Below are 18,567 nucleotides of genomic sequence, written 5' to 3'. Positions count from 1 at the left end.
TAAATTTCGTGAAATCACTCGTTAATGAGACTACAGGGCAGTATTTTGTTTCGCCACTACACAGAGAAAATAATAAAGCTCACAGAAAAGGAAAGGCATCTGGTAGCTACTTGGTATAGCAAATACGTTTTCCAACAGAGAAATCTAAAGTAGCCACAAATAGAGTTAAAAACAAGGCAGTTACAACACTGTATGATAACTGCCAGGGTAGAAAGTCACTTTACACATTTTTAAGTTTAAAATAACTTTGTGCCAGGACACTGAGTCACATAGGACCTTGGACCATGGGGAGCCCACAGTCGGGGCAGCTCTATATTAAGTGTGTGGGAATTCAAAAAAGTGCAGGAAGCCTTTGCAGAGCAAGGGACATTGGAGTGAGGTGTGAGATGGTGACCTCGGGAGAAGTTAAGCATTATTTCTGATGCTCGGATGTGGCTAAAATGTGGTTATATGAATGTTAGACTTGGGAACAAGGAGCCTTGGGTTCAAACCCCAACTGTATCCCTTTCCAAATATGAAATCTATAAGTCTCTTCTGTCTGCAAGTTCAGCTTTCCATCTCTATAAAATGGAGGTGACAGCACCTGCGTCACAAGGGACTTGTCTGTTTTAAAGGTGATAAACACAAAAATCTATAGCAGTATTGACACATGGTGGAACCTCGGCAAAGGGACATTGAATTAATGATTCCCAGAATTTCTCCTTCTCTTTTACCATCTGCCATTCTCCCAACACTGGAACGTCTTCCTGACCCTCTCTGTAGGCTGAAATCATCTCATGCTCTACCTAGCTTGGTATTTACCATACAAAATAAATCTGTTGCAGGTAAATATTAAGATAGGCTAGACTCATTCACAAAACCACCGTTTATTAGACATTGTTTTCCCTACAGCAAATGCACAGCACTACGTCCAGCACTTGGTGAATGCATAGTAGATATTTATTAAATTAACTCTGAAACGTAGCTCATTTTAATAGCGTGTTAGATAAGCATTGCCGGGAGTCACAGGACCACCCAGAGACGCCTATGGCCCTCAGTCACACAGTCCCATAAGGTGGGGACCTATGAAGGGGCGAGTCAAGTAGCCTGGGTTGCCTCTGGCCTCGTCTCTGCTCTGCTTTTAAATTTAGGCAAATCATATTCCCTCATTGGGCCTTAAGAGCCGACCTGTAGAAATACAGTGGGATGCAATGGTCTGTAGCATTTTGCGAATCCGTGAATGTGGTTCATACACACAAATCTGTTCACCCCACTGCCGTCTCATCCCCCTTCAGTCTTAGTCCTTCAGTATACCCTGAGTACCCAGCTTTCCTCCATTCCCTGAGACACCCAGGCCAGCGGAAAAGACATGTCCTGTCCCCAAGCTTGTTTTGGAAAGATGTTTCTATCCCACAGAACCTCTCTAACCCCAGCATGAAGCTGCTGGAGACACGTTCCAGTACAGGATCCAAAAAATTATACTTTCTGGCCGTACTAGAAGCGCTGTTAAAGCAGGTGGGCCCCTCCCACATCCTTGACTTTGCCTAAATTTATCCTCCCCTTTCAACCCAAAGACTGGTGTCAGCAATTTGTTGTTGGCATTAATTTCTGAAAGTTCAACAGACTTGGAGAGTTTTCTCAAATGGGCCTTGCCAAATATACATTAGCCACTTGGGTCATAAGTTGCTTATTACTCTTCCATAATCAGTCATCAGGACACAAAATCCCGATGGCTCCCTTTCCAATATCGTAAAACTCTTAGATATAATAAATACGGTGACAGAGGCCAAGTTTGATACAATTTTGTCCCGAGTCTATTTCTCTAATTACAGAAGAGTACACTGATGGTCTGTGTCTGAAAGTGTGGATTTTCATGATCATATTTCATAGTTAAAGGGCATTGCATATATTTAACACAAATGGAATGGTAGCTAAGTGAAAAAGAAGTATTGTTTTATTTAATTCTGACCATCCAAGGAGCTACACTTTGTTACTTGCATTTTACAGACATGGATGGACACTGAAGCTCAGATGTTTAAATAACTTGTCCAAAGTTAGTAAGTAACAGAGGTGACATCAGAGCCCAACTTGAAAGACTACACGGACCCCACTTGTGACCGCTCTGTTGCGCCATGGTCCCTTCCAGCAGGAAATGAGTTCTCGTATCTGACCACATGTACTCTTTCAACCATTTAAATCACAGATGAGGACGCAAAGCTCAGAGAGGCCAAACAGTTTGTGTTAAGTCAGTCATCTCATTAGTAGTCGCGCCAAAGACATATCACAATCAGTGGTAAATGTTTAATGACTGGATCTCTGAAAACAATGTGTAGGAACAGCTTTGGAGGACTGATGCTTCTCAACTTCAAAGCTCACTATAAATCTGTAACAATCAAGACAGTGGCAGTGGCGGCAAGATGGCTCAGTTGGTTAGAACGTGAGCTCTCAACAACAAGGTTGTCAGTTCAATTCCTCATGGGATGGTGGGCTGCACCCCCTGCAACTAAAGATTGAAAACAACAACTAGACTTAGAGCTGAGCTGTGCCCTCCACAACTAGATTGATGAACAATGACTTGGAGCTGATGGGCCCTGGAGAAACACACTGTCACCCCCAATACTGCTCAATAAAATTAAAAAGAAAAAAAGACAGCGGCAGTGGAAGAATAGACAAATAAATCAATGGAACAGAATAGACCCACAGTAATCTTTGACAAACAAGTAAAGGCAATAAATGGAACAAAGAGAGTCTTTTCAACAAATGCTGCTGGAACAATTGGACATTCACATGCAAAAATAAATAAATCTAGGCACAGACCTTATATAGCCTTTCCAAAAATTAACTCAAAATGGAACATAGCCTTAAACGAAAAATCTAAACTATGAAACTCCTAGAAGATAACATAGGAGGAATCCTAGATGATCTTGGGTGTGGTGATGACATTTTAGATATAACACCAAAGATACAATCCATGAAAGAAATAACTGATATACTGGACTTCATTAAAATAAAAACTGCTCTGTGAAAAACAACATCAAGTGGATTAGATGACAAACCACAGACTAGGAGGAAATATTTTCAAAAGACACATCTGATAAAGGACTCTTGTCCAAAATATGTAAAGAACTCTTAAAACGCAACCATAAGAAAACATATAACCTGTTAAAAAAAAGGGGGGGGGGTGTCAAAGACCTTAACAGATACCTCACCAAAGAAGATACACAGATGGGAAATAAGCATATGAAAAGAGTCTCCACAGCATAGGTCATCGGGAAATGCCAATGAAAACAACAATGAGATACCACTACACACCTATGGGAACAGCCAAAATATCAGAACATTGACAACACGAAATGCTGGTGAGCAGCTCCCATTTCCTCAGTTTTCCTCTTTTCACAACGGAACAGCACAATATACAGACACAACACACTTTTCAATTTCATTTGCTTTTCAAATTTAATTAACATTTTCTGCATCACTTTCTTGAGTCTAGACAAGCAGCAAAACCATAAATCAAACCCTGATTTGTAGCATTTGCCAGTTGCCACGGTATAAATACTCCCACCATGGCAGACTTCAAGCCACCAATATGACTGTTGAACACAACGTTGGGAAGATACACCATTTCATAGTATTTCCACCATAGACACAACAGAGGTAAATAACTTCAGCAGCAAAGACAAGAGTAAGAGGCAGTGGAATTAGGAAGTCACGAGTTTTGAGCATGCGTTACCTTTGTTTTTGATATAACCCACGTGTACGTTTATATAATTTTCTTCAAATAATGACTGTATTGAATGACTGCATTTCAAAATTCCTTAAAATGTAACAGTCAGGCCTTGTAAGCCAGTACAAGCTGCTCCGACACACCAGAAACTGATCTCACAAGACTTTCTTCTTCTCCGGGAGGTTTTGCTTTAACTTCACAGACCCCTGTGAGGTTGAAAACTTCGTCGTGGTTTCATCCTAATAAGTTATAGATGTAATGGCCAAACGGGGTCCAACAGATACTACAGTCATGCTAGGCTCACCTCACTACATGACCTCCCAAGAAGCAATAAATTTTGCAGCTGAAGTGAAATCTGGCCTCAGACTGAAGAGCACATGACACTGTGGTCAGACGGTGTAATTACACATACGGCCACCAGATGGCAAGCATGCCAGCCTCCTCCTAGTGGAACGGCTTTACTGAATTTCAAGATGGCCAGGAAGAACAAATATTTGGGTCTTGCTGTGTGACAGACAGGAAACTTTCCATAGCATTTGAGAATATCTGTGCACTTCATCAGGAAGGTAGATTGCCATTTTCCCTCTGATTTTCCATCACACAACACTAGTAACAGTGGGTACGCAATAAAAGCCGTGACATGAAGTCATTTCTTCCACACATGAATTCCCATGAAGTATGAGTAACTATTCCTCACTTTTCCAGAAGAGAAAACTTAGTCATTCCTCAATCCATTTGTTTATTTCATAAGTATTTATTGAGCACCTGCTATGATCCTGCCCATATCAAGATTCAAACTCAAGAAACCCAGCTCCAATCTTATCCTCTTCCATTATCCCAAATACCTACCTGAGGGGTTATTATTTTATTAAACAAGCCCTCCCCACAAAGAAATCTGGCTGGATTTTGTCTGAATTATCATCAAAGCCATAGGATAGTATGACATCACCTGTTGCTTCACCTGTTTGGTCCAGTTTCCTCACTTGTGGAGTCACTGATATTCGTCTCTACCTCTTAGTGTGTAGGATTTCTAAGCGATGCGTCAGAGAAGCATGATGGCATAAATGACTGCTAGTAGGCATACTGACATAGCTGAAATCCTCCGGGAGTTTTGCTGCTGTTGCTGATAATGCCTCACAAAATCTTCAAGTGGGGGGAATACTAAATGATGCCTGAGAAAACCCTACGTTATAATGAAGACACAGGACCCGTGGACCACGTACCAAAAAGACGCAGCATGGTTAAGGCACAGTTCTTACCACAGCCCACAAAACCAGTGTGATTGGGGCACTCCCCACCTCCACCACCACCTCCCCTGTGCTCATCTCACCTCAGGGCCTTTGCACCTGCTGTTTCCTGTCAGGAAAACTCTTGCCCAGACATTCACATGGTGTGCTCCCTCATTTTCCTCTGTTCTCATCACCTATCCAGAGACACCTATCCAGAGACACTGGGAATCTGTAAAAAAGTAGCCCCCCCATCTCTCACCTCCATGTCCCTTCTATCTTCCTCACTCTGTTTCATCTTTCTTTGTAGAACTTGTCATCACCTGTCGTCATATACTTTTGTTTGTTTGTTTTCTATCTCTTGCCACTGAAACATAAGTGACATGTGAATAGCAGCTTTCTCGGGGCAGAGGGAGTGGAATTATATTTCCCAACAACCGAATCAACAAATATATTAAAAATGAATCTATGCCTGACACATGCTATGTGCTCAATAATAAGTCCATGAATAAAAGGAAGATAGATGTCCTTTTCTAAACTCATAGTCACTGAAGCAAATGAGATAGATATTTCTACAACAATAAATGGAATGTTCCTATTGAATTCCAGACACTCCGTCTCTTTATTGAATTTTTTTTTCCAGTGAATTGAATTGATCCCCAATAGATGTAGTGGTAGCTGTGAAGGAAGCCGTCTTGGAAAGCCAATATCTAGCTCCACAGGGAAAGCCATCAGCATGAGCAGCCAGACAGCCCCCAGGGAGCTCTGAGCATGAAGCCAATACACAATACAATGAGAGAAGTTAATTTTATGTTTCCTAATTTCATGCCTTAAGAACGCATCATGTGGGCTAAGCTTTCTGGTAATATCATTAAAATAGCCAAAGATGTAGCATTAACTAGATTGCTGCTGTTGTTGAAATCCATCCTGGGTCACATTTTGTGTTTTTACGATGCCAAGAACATTTACAATTCCCGTTTGCCATCAGTATTTGAAATCATCAGAGAAGTCCATCCTAGCTATTTAAAAAGTGTTTCCCAAAACAAAAACAGAACAGGGAAAATGGTAATTTTGTTCAATGAAGTAGTTATTTCAGATCTGGAAGACCTGTAAAAATCATCCAGACCAGTATATATTGTGTTGGGTTAGGTTGGGTTGGATTGGGTTATATTGTGTTGTTTTGGGCCAGCTGGCCCTTTCCCCAAAAAGAATCTTAAGAGGAGATCCAATGGGAAGTAGATGAAGTGGAGACCCCCTCCCCCAATGACATGGGGTGATGAGCCAGAATCAGCCCCCAGAGTCCTCAGGAGTCCCCAGGGGGAGCCCAAGGGGCTCTTCAGAGCATAGTGAAAAACCACCGATTTAGTCCAACTTTGTCTCACAAATAAGAAGACGAGGCTCAGCGTGTAGTCACCCAGCCAGTTCTCAGCTGAGGTGTAAGTCTCCTGCAATAGGAGACAAACATTATCTCATTGACGCCTCCCTATGAAGCAACATTTATGAACGTCACACCCATTTTTATAGATAAGCAAGCACTGCCTACTCAAAGAGGCTTTTTCTGACACCCCAAACTTAAGTCTCCTGTATATTCCTTTCGTACCATGCTCTTCTCTCCTTGAAATTCTCATCACATTTTAAATAATGTGTCCAATGCCTGCCTGCCTACTTAGGTATAAACCTGTGGCAACAGAGACCGTGTCTCTCACCTTCCCAATCTGTCCCCAGGACCTAGAACTTGGCCTGTAGACAGAATAACGGTGGCCACTTAAGGGGAAGGATCGTGTCGTATTTGTCTTTTCTCCGCAGTACCTGGCATTATGCTTAGTTCAGAGCAGCATATCAATGATTGTCCGACTTCTATTGAATTGTGAAAATAAAACTACCTAGAAGTCAGGAAAATCTTTTCCTGGCCTCATTCCGATTTTTCTAGTGTTGGGTAGTCTTGAGCAATTGTTCTACCTAGTTTGTCCTTAGTTTTGTCATCTATAAAATAAAGGAGTTATATTCTGGGGTCTTCGAAAACCCTTCTGTCTGGAAAATATTATAATGCTATTTCCCTCTGCTTAGAAATGTCCAGTTAGGTGTTTGGCCAGAACTTGAATTAATGAGATGACTGTATATAAAAGAATGCTAATTCTAATGAAGAATTGGTGGGTAAGAGGGGATTATAGGAATTAGGAGCAGACCATGAAATCTTGTTCAGCCATTTACACCTGGGTAGCTGGAAGCCATTTGATCTCCCCATGCCTCAGTTTCTTCATTACCAGAACAAAGGTGAGGATTGAATGAGATCAGTAACTAAAGTATTTAGCTTGGTGGCAGGTACTTAATTAGATATTAACAAGTGTTAATTGACATTAACATTATTCAAATGATTTCCATTCGAACATATGTAAAAATAAATTGGTGATATTTTCCATAAACTCACTGCTGTTCCCTCTTGTGTTTTAGGAAACAAACCCACCAAAGGAAAAAAGGTAAGAGGAATTATTAAAACGCATTTATTACCTACTCCTTATTTTAGAAGCATAGGAATGTGGACAGTGTGAAGGCTTAGATATATCTTGAAAAATATAATATCTCCTGGAAGTTTGGTTGGGATTTGTAATTTCTGCTTGTAAACCAAGAAAATGTTAACCATTAGCTCTGCTCAAAGAACAATAAATTTAATTTCTGATTCTCTTTGCTTTTACAGACTCCTTTACCAACTCCTCGGTAAGACACTTGAAATAATATTTTGTTTTGCTCTGTAGTTAATTAGTTCCAGAATTTGAAAAGCTCCAGAATTTTTAAAAAAAAAAAAAAAAAGAGAGAGAGAATCAAAAATTTGACATTGAAAAATTAATCTGAGTTGGCCAATGAACAAGATTAAACAGGCCTTCATTCATCCATTTACTCATTCATTCATTCACAGTCGTCTGTTCAATAGACCTTGATGCAGCATTTTGGGATCCAGGCATTATTTCCCTGTTCCTTTCGGTTTCTCTTCCTTCTTGCACAAAAATCTTCCAGCTAGGACTGGCACTGGGAAATGCTGCCAAGGGACTTATAAAGGACACACTTATATAAGCACATACACATACAAATATATATATATATATATATATATATATATATATATATATAGAGAGAGAGAGAGAGAGAGAGAGAGAGAGAGAGAGAGAGAGAGAGATGGGAGCAACAGACTGATTTCTTAGTCTGAGTGAGTTGGCCACGCTGGGGCCCTGTGAGTACTTCCGTCACAGCACTCACTACCCTCGCTGGGAATCTTCTCATCGCTGCTCTCGCTGCCCTCCTAGAGGGAAGTATTTGAGCCAAGGACTGTGTCTTTTTCCTCTCTGCATCTCCAGTATCTACCACTAGTGCCTGATACACTTTATAAATGAGTGAATGGTGAAGAAGTGGGTGAGTGAGGCATTCATTGACTTTCAAACATTTTCCTGTTTCTTGGTGGAGTTTAAACAGCTCAGGTCTTCCAGTCTGGGATAAATGAAGGCTGTTATATTTTGTCCCCAGGCACTCCTAAAACTCCAACAGGGGGCACATTGAGGAACCAAAGACACCCTGGAGAAAAGTATGTCAGAAAACAGAACCAAACCAGAGAGCACGTTGCAAGGAAGTACATTTAGGTGCCTTAGAAAAATGACTCCTCTGACATTCGAGGCTGCCTGAAACGGATCGGGCAGACCTACAAAGTATCGACACCCAAAAACTGACATTTCCAACCCAAAGCTGGGGTCACTGAGGGCCGGGCTGTGTTAATTCTGGGCCTGAGGGGCCACCTGTGCAGCAAACCTTCTCCATGTCTCCCTGTGACTCTTCACACAGGCCACCTGCCTCTCTTCCAAAGAAGTACCAGCCCTTGCCCCCCGAGCCGGAGAGCAGCAGGCCAGCCTCCCCGCAAAGGCACACCTTTCCCGAAGTGCAGAGAGGCGCCAGGTAAGAGATGTGCTATTGCTGCTCATGAAACAACCAGGGAAGGTGGTGGGCTGGGAAGGGTGGCGAGGACACCCCAACCTGTCACCTCTCAGAACAGATTCCCTAATGATGCAAGGAAGAGGCCATTATACCTCGAGGGAAAATAGTCTTAGAAACTTGCAGTTTGAGTCTTTCTGGAAAATACAGCTTCTTTGTAGTAAAATGAGTTATTGAAAGCATGGCTCACTTGAGACCTGAATTAGTTATTAAAGAAAAATATTAAATGACAGAATGGAATCTGGACTTTTTATGTAAAAACCAAAAGGTAGTTCAGACGATTCAAGGGCTAATATCGGTCCCCAGCTTCGCATCACCCAGGCTGGAGGAATATAACCACACATGAAAACCGATTTGTCAAAAACCATTATTGCCTTTTTGACAAATAAATATTACAAAACCAACCCTCTGTTATTAAGTGCTGATGACGGAGCCCTACTCCCAAACATACTGAGCATTTAGCAGCCAGCTCCAATGACAAAATGTGACAAACATGAAAGTGCATATTATTTTTCCCCAAGAGTGTTTGAATTGCCTTATTTTAGAAGTCAGAATAGAGATTAGCGTTTTCCTCTCATTCCTATTACAAAGAATGAATGATGTTTTCTTACTGTAGGCTTCATTCAGTCAGCAGGTTGGGGCACAAGACATTATTTAGTTAGTAATCCTTTCTCACGGATACAAACACTCTAGCATATCAGGCGTATCTTGAGCTTCTACGGAAAATCCATTCCTCACTGATTCTGACAGATGTTAGAACGCCATTTCTCCCTCTTGATTTTCTGGTGAATGTCTCCTCAACTTTCTGACCTCCACAGCCCCAAACAACATGGGTCTTCCAGGCTGCAACCCCACCCCCCATCCCCCGCCCTGCTCTCTCCTCCTGCCATGTCTCTGTTCAATGTGCCCAGCTTGAAGTTTAGGTTCTCCTTCTTATGAACTGGCAGACTTGGGGCAGGGGTCTTCAACTGGGGCGACTTTGCCCCCAGGGGAGTTAGCAGTGTCTTGAGACATTCTGGCTGTGACAACTTTGTGGGGGGGAGATGCCACCGGCTTCTAGTGGGGAGAGGCCAGAGTTGCTGCTAACCACCCTACAGCACAGGATGGCCCCCCAACAAAGAATAATGTGGCCTAAAAGATCTATAGTACAAAGGTTGAGAAACCCAGCCTCTGGGCAAATTACTAACCTTCTGTGAGCCCAAGGTTTGTCTCAGCAGTAGAGTAAGGATGGTAATAGCAGCTGCGTCCTACCTCGTGGGCTAAAGTGAGAATTAAATAAGGTGATTCCTGTGAAGCACTTAACAGTGCCTATCCAGCATGTGTTTCTAACCAAGGTTTATTGCATTTTTATTACCCTGAGCCCTTTTCTATCGGTGCCTTTGCCATCTCACATAATACATTTGGATACAAGTCTGCCCCTTCCACCCCAAAAGGAGGGGCTGCCTCATGTCAGTATGCATATTGCCTGGCACATAGAAGTTTGATAAATAGGATAAATACATATTTCCTTCTGCAGCTTCCTAAGGGCCGAGCCAGACTAGGAGTCACCAAATTTTCAAAGACTGAGAGACTAAAAGGCACCAACCATAACAGACCATCAAACCCACAAAGTGGTGTCATCTGAATTAGAAATGAAAATGCATCCCCCGTAAAACTCCTGAGCACGTAGGCTAATATGTTAAGAATAGATCAAAATTCAGAAAAGTGAGGAGGTAGGAAATGGGAAGGGTAAGATGTCCAAGGTGACGAGTTTGTTTAGAGTGGAGAAGAGGCTTTTATCTTTCTGTGGCTTCGTGCTGGAAAGAACAATATGTTGGCAGCCAGCAGACCCAGGTCTGGGTCCCAGTTGAGCCGCTTTTGGCTGGATAAGAAAGTAACACTTCTGAGACCCGTTTTCCTTATTTGTAAAAAGAAAATAACCATCCTCATGTGACAGAATGTGGTGTGGAGGTATGTATGTAATTGTTCTCAAGTGCCTAGGAAAGAAAAGAAAAACACACCGCATCTCCCACCTGTACCCATCGGAATTAGGCACCCGTAACCCTATTTTTTCTGGGAATAGAAGCTATAAATGCTAGGGCAGTGTCTCATCCTGGCTTTACATTAAGATAGTCAGGAAAGCTTTTTAAAGAGTACTTGTCGTGCGGGAGACCCTGCTCGCTGCGCCATTTGTCATGCAGGGAGGCCTGCGGGGTCTCTGCTCCCGCTCCCCTCATAAGAACGCAGGATATGGTGAGGCCAAAAAGGAACACCCACGGAGCCATAGATGGGGGAGTCATACTAGTATATTCTCGCCGGTGGCACTATACTCCCACTGGAGGCTGGATCCACACTGTCCACAACCCACCATCCTAACTGCAATCCGCGCTTGCCAGCCCAGCCACCATCTTCTTGCTAGCCCCCATTTTTTTCTCTCCCTGCTAGCGTGGCCACAGCAGTTATATTAGTGGCCAATGGCTCACTGGTTACAGCTGACGGCCAACTAGCCACAGCTGATGGCCATGCAATCACAGTTGATGGCCATTTACTACCTGAGCCAGCACCTTTCTATGTGAGGCCGAGAGCCTGGAAACTACTTTCTGGGACTCTGTCCCCACAGTATTATTCCCCAGTATCTGTTTTAAATGCTGAGAGGTGAGACGCGGCATTCCCAGGTCAAGCTGCTGGGCAGCCAGGGCTGAGAGGCCAGAGGGAACAGGGTTCTAGGAACATGTCTGCCACTAACGCCTGAAGGAAGGTCCCCGGGCCTTCCCTATCTGCGCCCATGCTCTGAGGTCTGAAACAATGCTTCCTTGAAACAGGTCGGTCCCTCCAGACAGGCTGGGTCATGCCCGTCTATTGTGCAGCTGTCTAGCAGAGGTTTTGGAGTCTTCAGAAGTTCGCATTTTGTACTTCTAGGGCTTCTGCCATTATAGTTCACCTTTATTTAATCATTATTAGGTGTGATGAGTACCGTGCTGGATCTCTTCACCATAAACACCTCCAGATGGTAATTCCATTTTGTCCCATTGAATCCTTCCAGTGGCCAACACAGTATGGTTTTCTAAGGATTGGAAGGGAACAGTGCCCAGCCTAGTGGATGGCACACAGTAGGTCCCTGGGGAAAATCACTCCCCTACCCACTGGGCACATAATGTTACTAAGATTCTGAGACGTTAGGTGAGTTGGTCTGAGTTATAGGGCTGGTATACAACTATTGAGAGGCCAAAACCTGAAGCCGCTGGAAATGCCACTGTCATACAGGGCGTCCGGCGGGGTCTCTGCTCCCGCTCCCCACAAGAGAACGCAGGATATGGTGAGGCCAAAAAGGAACACCCACAGAGCCATAAGTAGGGGAGTCATATCACTATATTCTTGCTGGCAGCATCCGCCTCTCTGCAATCCGCTCTTGCTAGCTCAGCCAGACTTCCTGGACACAGCCAGGGCTCTCAGGGCACTGCCACTCTCCCTGGGAACAGCCCAAATTCCTGGGCACAGCCATTCTCTCTCTATATTCTCGCTGGCGGCTGGGTTGGAGACACAGGAGGCAGGAGCCACACAATTCTCAACCCTCACTCTGCTGCATGCCAGCCCAGCCCCCATCTTGCTAGCCCCCATTTGCTGCTAGCATAGCCACAGCAGTTATATTAGTGGCCAATGGCTCACTGGTTACAGCTGACGGCCAACTAGCCACAGCTGATGGCCATCCAATCACAGTTGATGGCCATTTACTACCTGAGCCAATACCTTTCTATGTGAGGCCGAGAGCCTGGAAACTGCTTTCTGGGGTTCTGTCCCCACAGCCACCATGAAAAAGAAAGTTTGCTTTAAGAAGAGAGCTTTCAAATTCACTTCTAGTTGGGCCCCTATAGGTAGTCAGATGGCCGTCACCGCTGACTCATGTCACATGTAAGCAAGCACTGGAGGCAGTTGCTAGGCTCACGTTCTCTGAAAACAGAAGGAGACCTGAGCCACTTCCACCAAAGCAGGACAAACAGTGCCGCTCCCAGCCTAACTGCTGCTCCACAGGCACTGAGAGATAAACTGTCCCCGCTTCCCCCCAAAGCGAGGCTGTGATTTACCTCAGGCACTCACCTGAGCCTGAGGGCGGCAGCCTGGGAGCTGCAGCTGCGGCCCTTTCCAATTGGCTCTGCTCTCCCTGGGTGGTGGTGGTGCTGTTCGTATCTCAGCTCCATTTGTGTCCACCCCACCCCCCACCCCTGCCCCCACCATTCTTCTTTCTTTTAAAGCTAAATCTTGGCTTCACAAAACAATGACTGAGTGGAAGCACTTCAGATAAGGAAAATGCCATTTAGATCATTCATTGACAGCTCAAAGCTAGAAAAGGACTTTGACATTCTGGGACAGTTGGTTAGACATGCTCAACCACTAATAGACCATTACCGTGATGTTTGCCATATCCATGTACTTGATATTTTTTGCTCAGCTCATTTTTTTTTTCACTTAAATAAATTGATGTAAAGGGGAAGCATCTCGCCAGAAGTAACTGCAACAGACAGTTTCAGACCAAAACTTCGAGACTGGGGACTTTTCTCTGTGTTCAAAGGGAAGAAAAGTAGATGTTAGGGTGGCTAGGATATGCCCACACTGAGACTCTCTGGAACTTGATCAGAAAGAGACTAAGAAGGGAAGGACTGTCCAGCTCTGCATCCATTCTAGTGTCAGTACCATGCATGACACGCCTGCCAGATGAAGTCACCCTGGGTAACCCTGAGAGTCACTGACATTTGCTGAGCTCCAGCTACGCATGGGGCTCACTTTGGGGTCTTTTGGGTGCATTAACTCAGCCCCACAACAACACTGCAGGAAGCAGTATTACAATCCGCAGTGACCTGATGAGGTCACAGAAATGCAGACAGCTCACTGAGGCACCACGTCTCCTTTCTGCTCCAGCACACGCGGTGGCCCACGGTGCAAGCTTCTGCCAAATATAATTTAAATAAAGCACCTGATAGTTAATAAACAAAACAGCCATTTGCTTCGCCATGGTTTTCCCTTTTCAAGCAGCGACTCTGGCACCACGTCAGTTCAAGCCATCTCAGTAGCAAAAACGTATTCTGATGATTTGGGAAGTGAAAAAATCATCTTTATAGATAGCGAGAAACCATGGTCCTTTGAAAGAGAGAATGTATGGATTATGAAGAAGATATACAAATTCTCATTTATGAATGGAAACTATTGATTTTAGAGCGTGAACTTTATGACTATAGTTTTACAAGATGTTGCTTTAGGGGGACACTGGGTGAAGGGCGCATGGGATCCCTCTGATCTATTATTTCTTACATCTGCCTGAGACCGACACTTATCTCAGAATACAAAGCTCACTCTAAAAATGTTAAAAGTGTTCCACAGATGTAAGGTGTTATTTTATCCCAAGTAGCTTTCACATACATTTTTTCATGAGAACCTTAATCGACCCTCTTTGTTACCATGGATTTACCCATTTTCCAGATGGGAAAACTAATCTTCAAAGAGGAAATGTCACTTATCGAGAGGGACAGAGCTCACGGATGATACAGTGAGGACTCAGATCCAGTTCACTTAAAACTGAGCCAAGAACTAAGGGAGGGTCCAGAAGGGCTATTTTTATAGTTAAATGTATAATACTCAGATACACACTGAGCACCTATTTGCTCAGGAAAGGACGTGGGACAGTGTATTCTATATAGTCAGTGACCACGTTTTATTGGTCATCTCCAGAGCCAGAACGTGGGAAAACAAGCGTGGAAAGACGCTCTCCAAGGGGCAATGTGATGCTATGGGGGGAGGCCAGAGTCCCGCCCTGCTCTGCCATTCTCTGACCTTGTGCAGTCCCTCTGTCTTCATATTAAGAGACCCCTCCCCGAAAGCCAGGTGCCTTCATGTTACAGGCAAGCGAAGCAACTAACTCATGGGGTCTTGTCGACATGGCCATTCCAATGCCCAAAGGTGGTCGCTGTGCCCAGAAGGGCCTTCTCACAATTACTGGGGTTCACTTAACAATCCAATATTTAAAGTCATCAGTTCCACTGCCTTACTTTCCTGAAGCCTCACATTTCCATTTATAAGGTATATTGCTCTATTTCTAGATCTAATGATTTTTATCTAAACAGCAAGACCATTGTTCTGTCCGTCAGATTAGAGAGGTTAAGAAATCTTAGACAAAAAGACTTATTTACAAACTCAGTTAAATCTCCTTAAACATTTGAAATGCCTTGATACATTTCACTTGCTTGATTTTTAAGTATTTCTAATGCAAGTTTAAGCCCTAACAAACAAAACTTTAACAATTAATTTTTGTAAATCTAATCAAGTAAATGCATAAATACAGAAAAATTCAAGTTCTCTTAAACAATTCAAACTCTTTGTAAATGGTGTCAAACATAGCTTGACTCTTGAAACTTAACATCACAAGACTAAAATCAATTATACACTTTAAATTGAAGCCACATGGCCCATTTGTCCTAAGATGCCAGAGACTCTTAAACACAGAAAACACTGAGATTAGCCTCAATTTAACCCCCAAATAATTACTACTATGGGTGTTTGTTCTATTTTATGACTTTTAATCCTATTTCTTTTACCTTCTCACTTGTCCCATTAAATGGGGGAGGCAGGGTGCAGACGTACTATCTCAGATGGGCTGATGACACAGGTTAAAAATATGGGACCTCGGTGTGGATGCCTATTAGAAATCTGAGACCAGACACAGCATCTGAAGGCTGTATGCCTCTGGATCATGTCACCTGACGCAGACAGAACTTTATAACTAGATCACCAGCCTTCAACCGAGATTGTTGTCACAGCGTTAATCTCCCCATACTTCCAGGCTTTTCCCCGACAGACCGGGGTAGACAGAATGTGTGTGTCACCCCCATGCCCTTCCCAGTGTCCTCATCTGACTTTGAGCACAGTCTAACAACAGTTCCCCTGAATGCCCAACGTTTTCATTCTTATCTTTACCGATTCTATAACAATAACCCTCTGAGATGAATATCCTTGTGGCCATTTTGCAGATGAGAAAAATGAGGGTTAGAGACATTGATTGATTTAATCATCAATACAAATGAAAGGTTTGGAGTTTCTTCTGAGATCTGTCCAATGTCCGTATTAACAGATTCTCAGTGGAATTCTTTCCTGACCACTCAGTTTCGTGTTTTTCCTGTCTCAAATCTCCTGTCATTGTTAGCACCCTTTCTCTCTGTAGGACCATGCCGTACCTGCCAACTTCATATTTAAAACCCTTTACACTTCCGCAAAGCAAAAAACTAAGAGCTTTAAAATCAAGGTAATGATAGCAGGTCTGACTGTGCTAATGAAACTTGACAAGGAAAATCAAATGTCAGAAACGATGTTATTTAAATTATCCTAAAATGAGAAGCAAGTTTATTCGTGTCCTTTCTGTCACCACCTTTTATGTTGGCTCATCACTTCTTTTTTCTTATAACAGAAAATTATGAGAAAAATAACCTGGCCTTAGTTTTATAGAATGGTGATAAACATCACACTGGACCATGGTCTGTTAATTTGGCAATAAGAACATAATCAACGGTTTTTAAGGGCTCGGCATGATTTTATTTTGATCATTATGAACTGTATTTTATGTAACGCTGTATTTCTTTTCCCTGCAGACAGATAAGCTTAAAGAACTTGGGTGAGGTAAGTTGAAACTTTGTCCTGGGAAACAAAGAAGAGAATTTTTTTGTGCATTAAGCATCTGCCATGGGCAGATACTATTTGCTTCAGATACTCTATCCCACTTAATTATCAGAATAGCTATGCTCATTATGTATTATTAGCCCCATTTTAAAGGTGAGAAACTTAAAGCAAAACAAGTTAAGATCCAGATTTTACACCAAGATCCTATTGGGCCTCCATATTCAGTGTTTATTGGTACAATTCAGAGAAGAGCAGCCCAGTTCCCAGAGAAGGCAACGTGTCCCCCCACGGCTTGCAATTCCCAGCATCGCAGAAATAAAATGCGGGAAACCGTATTACACCTTGTTGTTGTTCTTCAAAGAAAGACAGGACTGCAAAGTAGAAGAAATAGAAGATACAGAGTCACACAGGCCTGGCTTTCAATCCTGTTCCGGCATCTGTGACTTCTGTGAACACTGGCAGATGTCCCCACCGCCCTTTCCTTCCCCGTTTCTGTTTCCCCAGCCATGATATAGAGATGGGTATGCTCAACTTTGCAAACTCGTGATAAGTCCAAGTCAGTCAGTCAAAGTCAACGCCTAAATGACCAGGCGAGAAGTAGAGGCTCAATAAATGGCATAAAAGTCAGGCAAGATGGCGCTGTCTTAGAGCCCCCTTAGACGTTTACTTCCCAAAGACCCCAAAAGGAAGTCCCCTAAGATGGTGCGCCTACGGTGACTGGTGGAAAGTCTCTGCCCAACCACACAGGTGTCCTCACCTCACTCCCACCGGCCTCCTGAGGGGTTTGGTTCTTATCTTAGTGTTTGGCTGAGCCTCTTCCATCTAGACTACAGCACTTCCTTTCTTTTCTTCCTTTCTCCCTCTCTTTTTTTCTCTTATTTATTTAATGGCATCATGACACTGTTAAAACCAAAAGTCATTCTTCTAGCTTGTGACTCAAACAAGACATTTATTACCGCTAATCCGTAAGACAGTCGTGTCACAGAGGAAACCGCAGCCGTGCTGAAGGAGAGGCCAGCCCTGGTTCCATTCAGGACTTCACCAGCTCACCCTCTTCTGCATGTTGAACTTCCAGGTGCCACCAGGAAGGAGGAAGTTGGGGGTGGTACCCACTCATCCAGAGGGACCACCCTTTTCTTCCTATAGGTCCGGTTTATGTGTCCCAAGTAGCAGATGGCTGCCATTCAAGGTGACCTATAGTCCGTAACTCATCGGTCAGTCTGAAAGGACAATAGCCCCCCCCCTTCCCCAGTCACTAACAAACAGGAGGGAGATGAGGTCAGCCTCCAACAGCAGGGACCATGCAGGACGGTTGGTTTTCCAGGCAGCTTCGGTTGGCATTTGCTAGAAGCTGATATCATCTCAAGAACAACTAGTGGAAAAACACATTCTTCCTCCTTATCTTTTGCCAAGATATTTCCCCATTGTTTATCTGGCCTAAGAGTCAAGACCATTTCTCCATCACAAAAGCTCATCTCATAGGACAAATGCCATGCTTGTATATGTGACCAGAATCTTGGGGACCAGAATCCAATGATGGTCTACCCAGCTCAACTCAAATTCACAAAGCACTTTACAGATTTCAGAGAAAGTAAGAGACTCGTGGTCTCATGTAATTCTCACAAAACCCTAAGAGAAAAAATAACCTCAGAGAGGTAGAGAGACTTGCCAGGGTTCCCACAGCTGGCAGAATATTGGGCCAGTCCCTGAAAGCCCAAAGCCCAGGCCTTCTCCCCAGCCTTTGACTCCCTGCCTTAGCAAATACAGAGATGTCACTGAGCTAAAATGCAAAAAGAAAAAGAGTGGGGTGGAGGGGAGAGAAAGAGAGGACGGGAAGGAAGCAAGGAGGGGAATAATAAAGAAAGCATTACTATTTAGACTTCAGTACTTTGATTTTCTAACAACCAAAAACAGTTCAAGTAGAGAAACTAGAGAGACTTCACTCCACTTTTCTAATCTGATTTGACTTTAAATTCATAGCCCTCAAGCAAAGAGTTGCCTGGGTCTCGATTACATAAAACT

At 43.4% G+C, this 18,567-nt stretch overlaps 1 protein-coding gene across 3 annotated transcripts in view; it reads left to right on the top strand.

Annotated features, from left to right (window-relative positions):
• Nucleotides 1-18,567, top strand: part of CLNK (cytokine dependent hematopoietic cell linker) — a 159,861-nt gene that overhangs the window by 117,161 nt on the left and 24,133 nt on the right. For all 3 annotated transcript variants that reach the window (XM_019716570.2, XM_074321391.1, XM_019716571.2), the window contains exons 9-12: nt 7,384-7,409; nt 7,628-7,647; nt 8,761-8,871; nt 16,518-16,545. In XM_019716570.2, the coding sequence (XP_019572129.2) occupies nt 7,384-7,409; nt 7,628-7,647; nt 8,761-8,871; nt 16,518-16,545 (185 nt within the window). The remainder of the gene's footprint in view (nt 1-7,383; nt 7,410-7,627; nt 7,648-8,760; nt 8,872-16,517; nt 16,546-18,567) is intronic.

Source organism: Rhinolophus sinicus, linkage group LG02 (genome assembly GCF_036562045.2).
Source record: "Rhinolophus sinicus isolate RSC01 linkage group LG02, ASM3656204v1, whole genome shotgun sequence".
Lineage (NCBI taxonomy): Eukaryota > Metazoa > Chordata > Mammalia > Chiroptera > Rhinolophidae > Rhinolophus > Rhinolophus sinicus.
The sequence above is the reverse complement of the archived record's forward strand: the minus strand, read 5'-3'. Positions and strand labels throughout refer to the sequence as shown.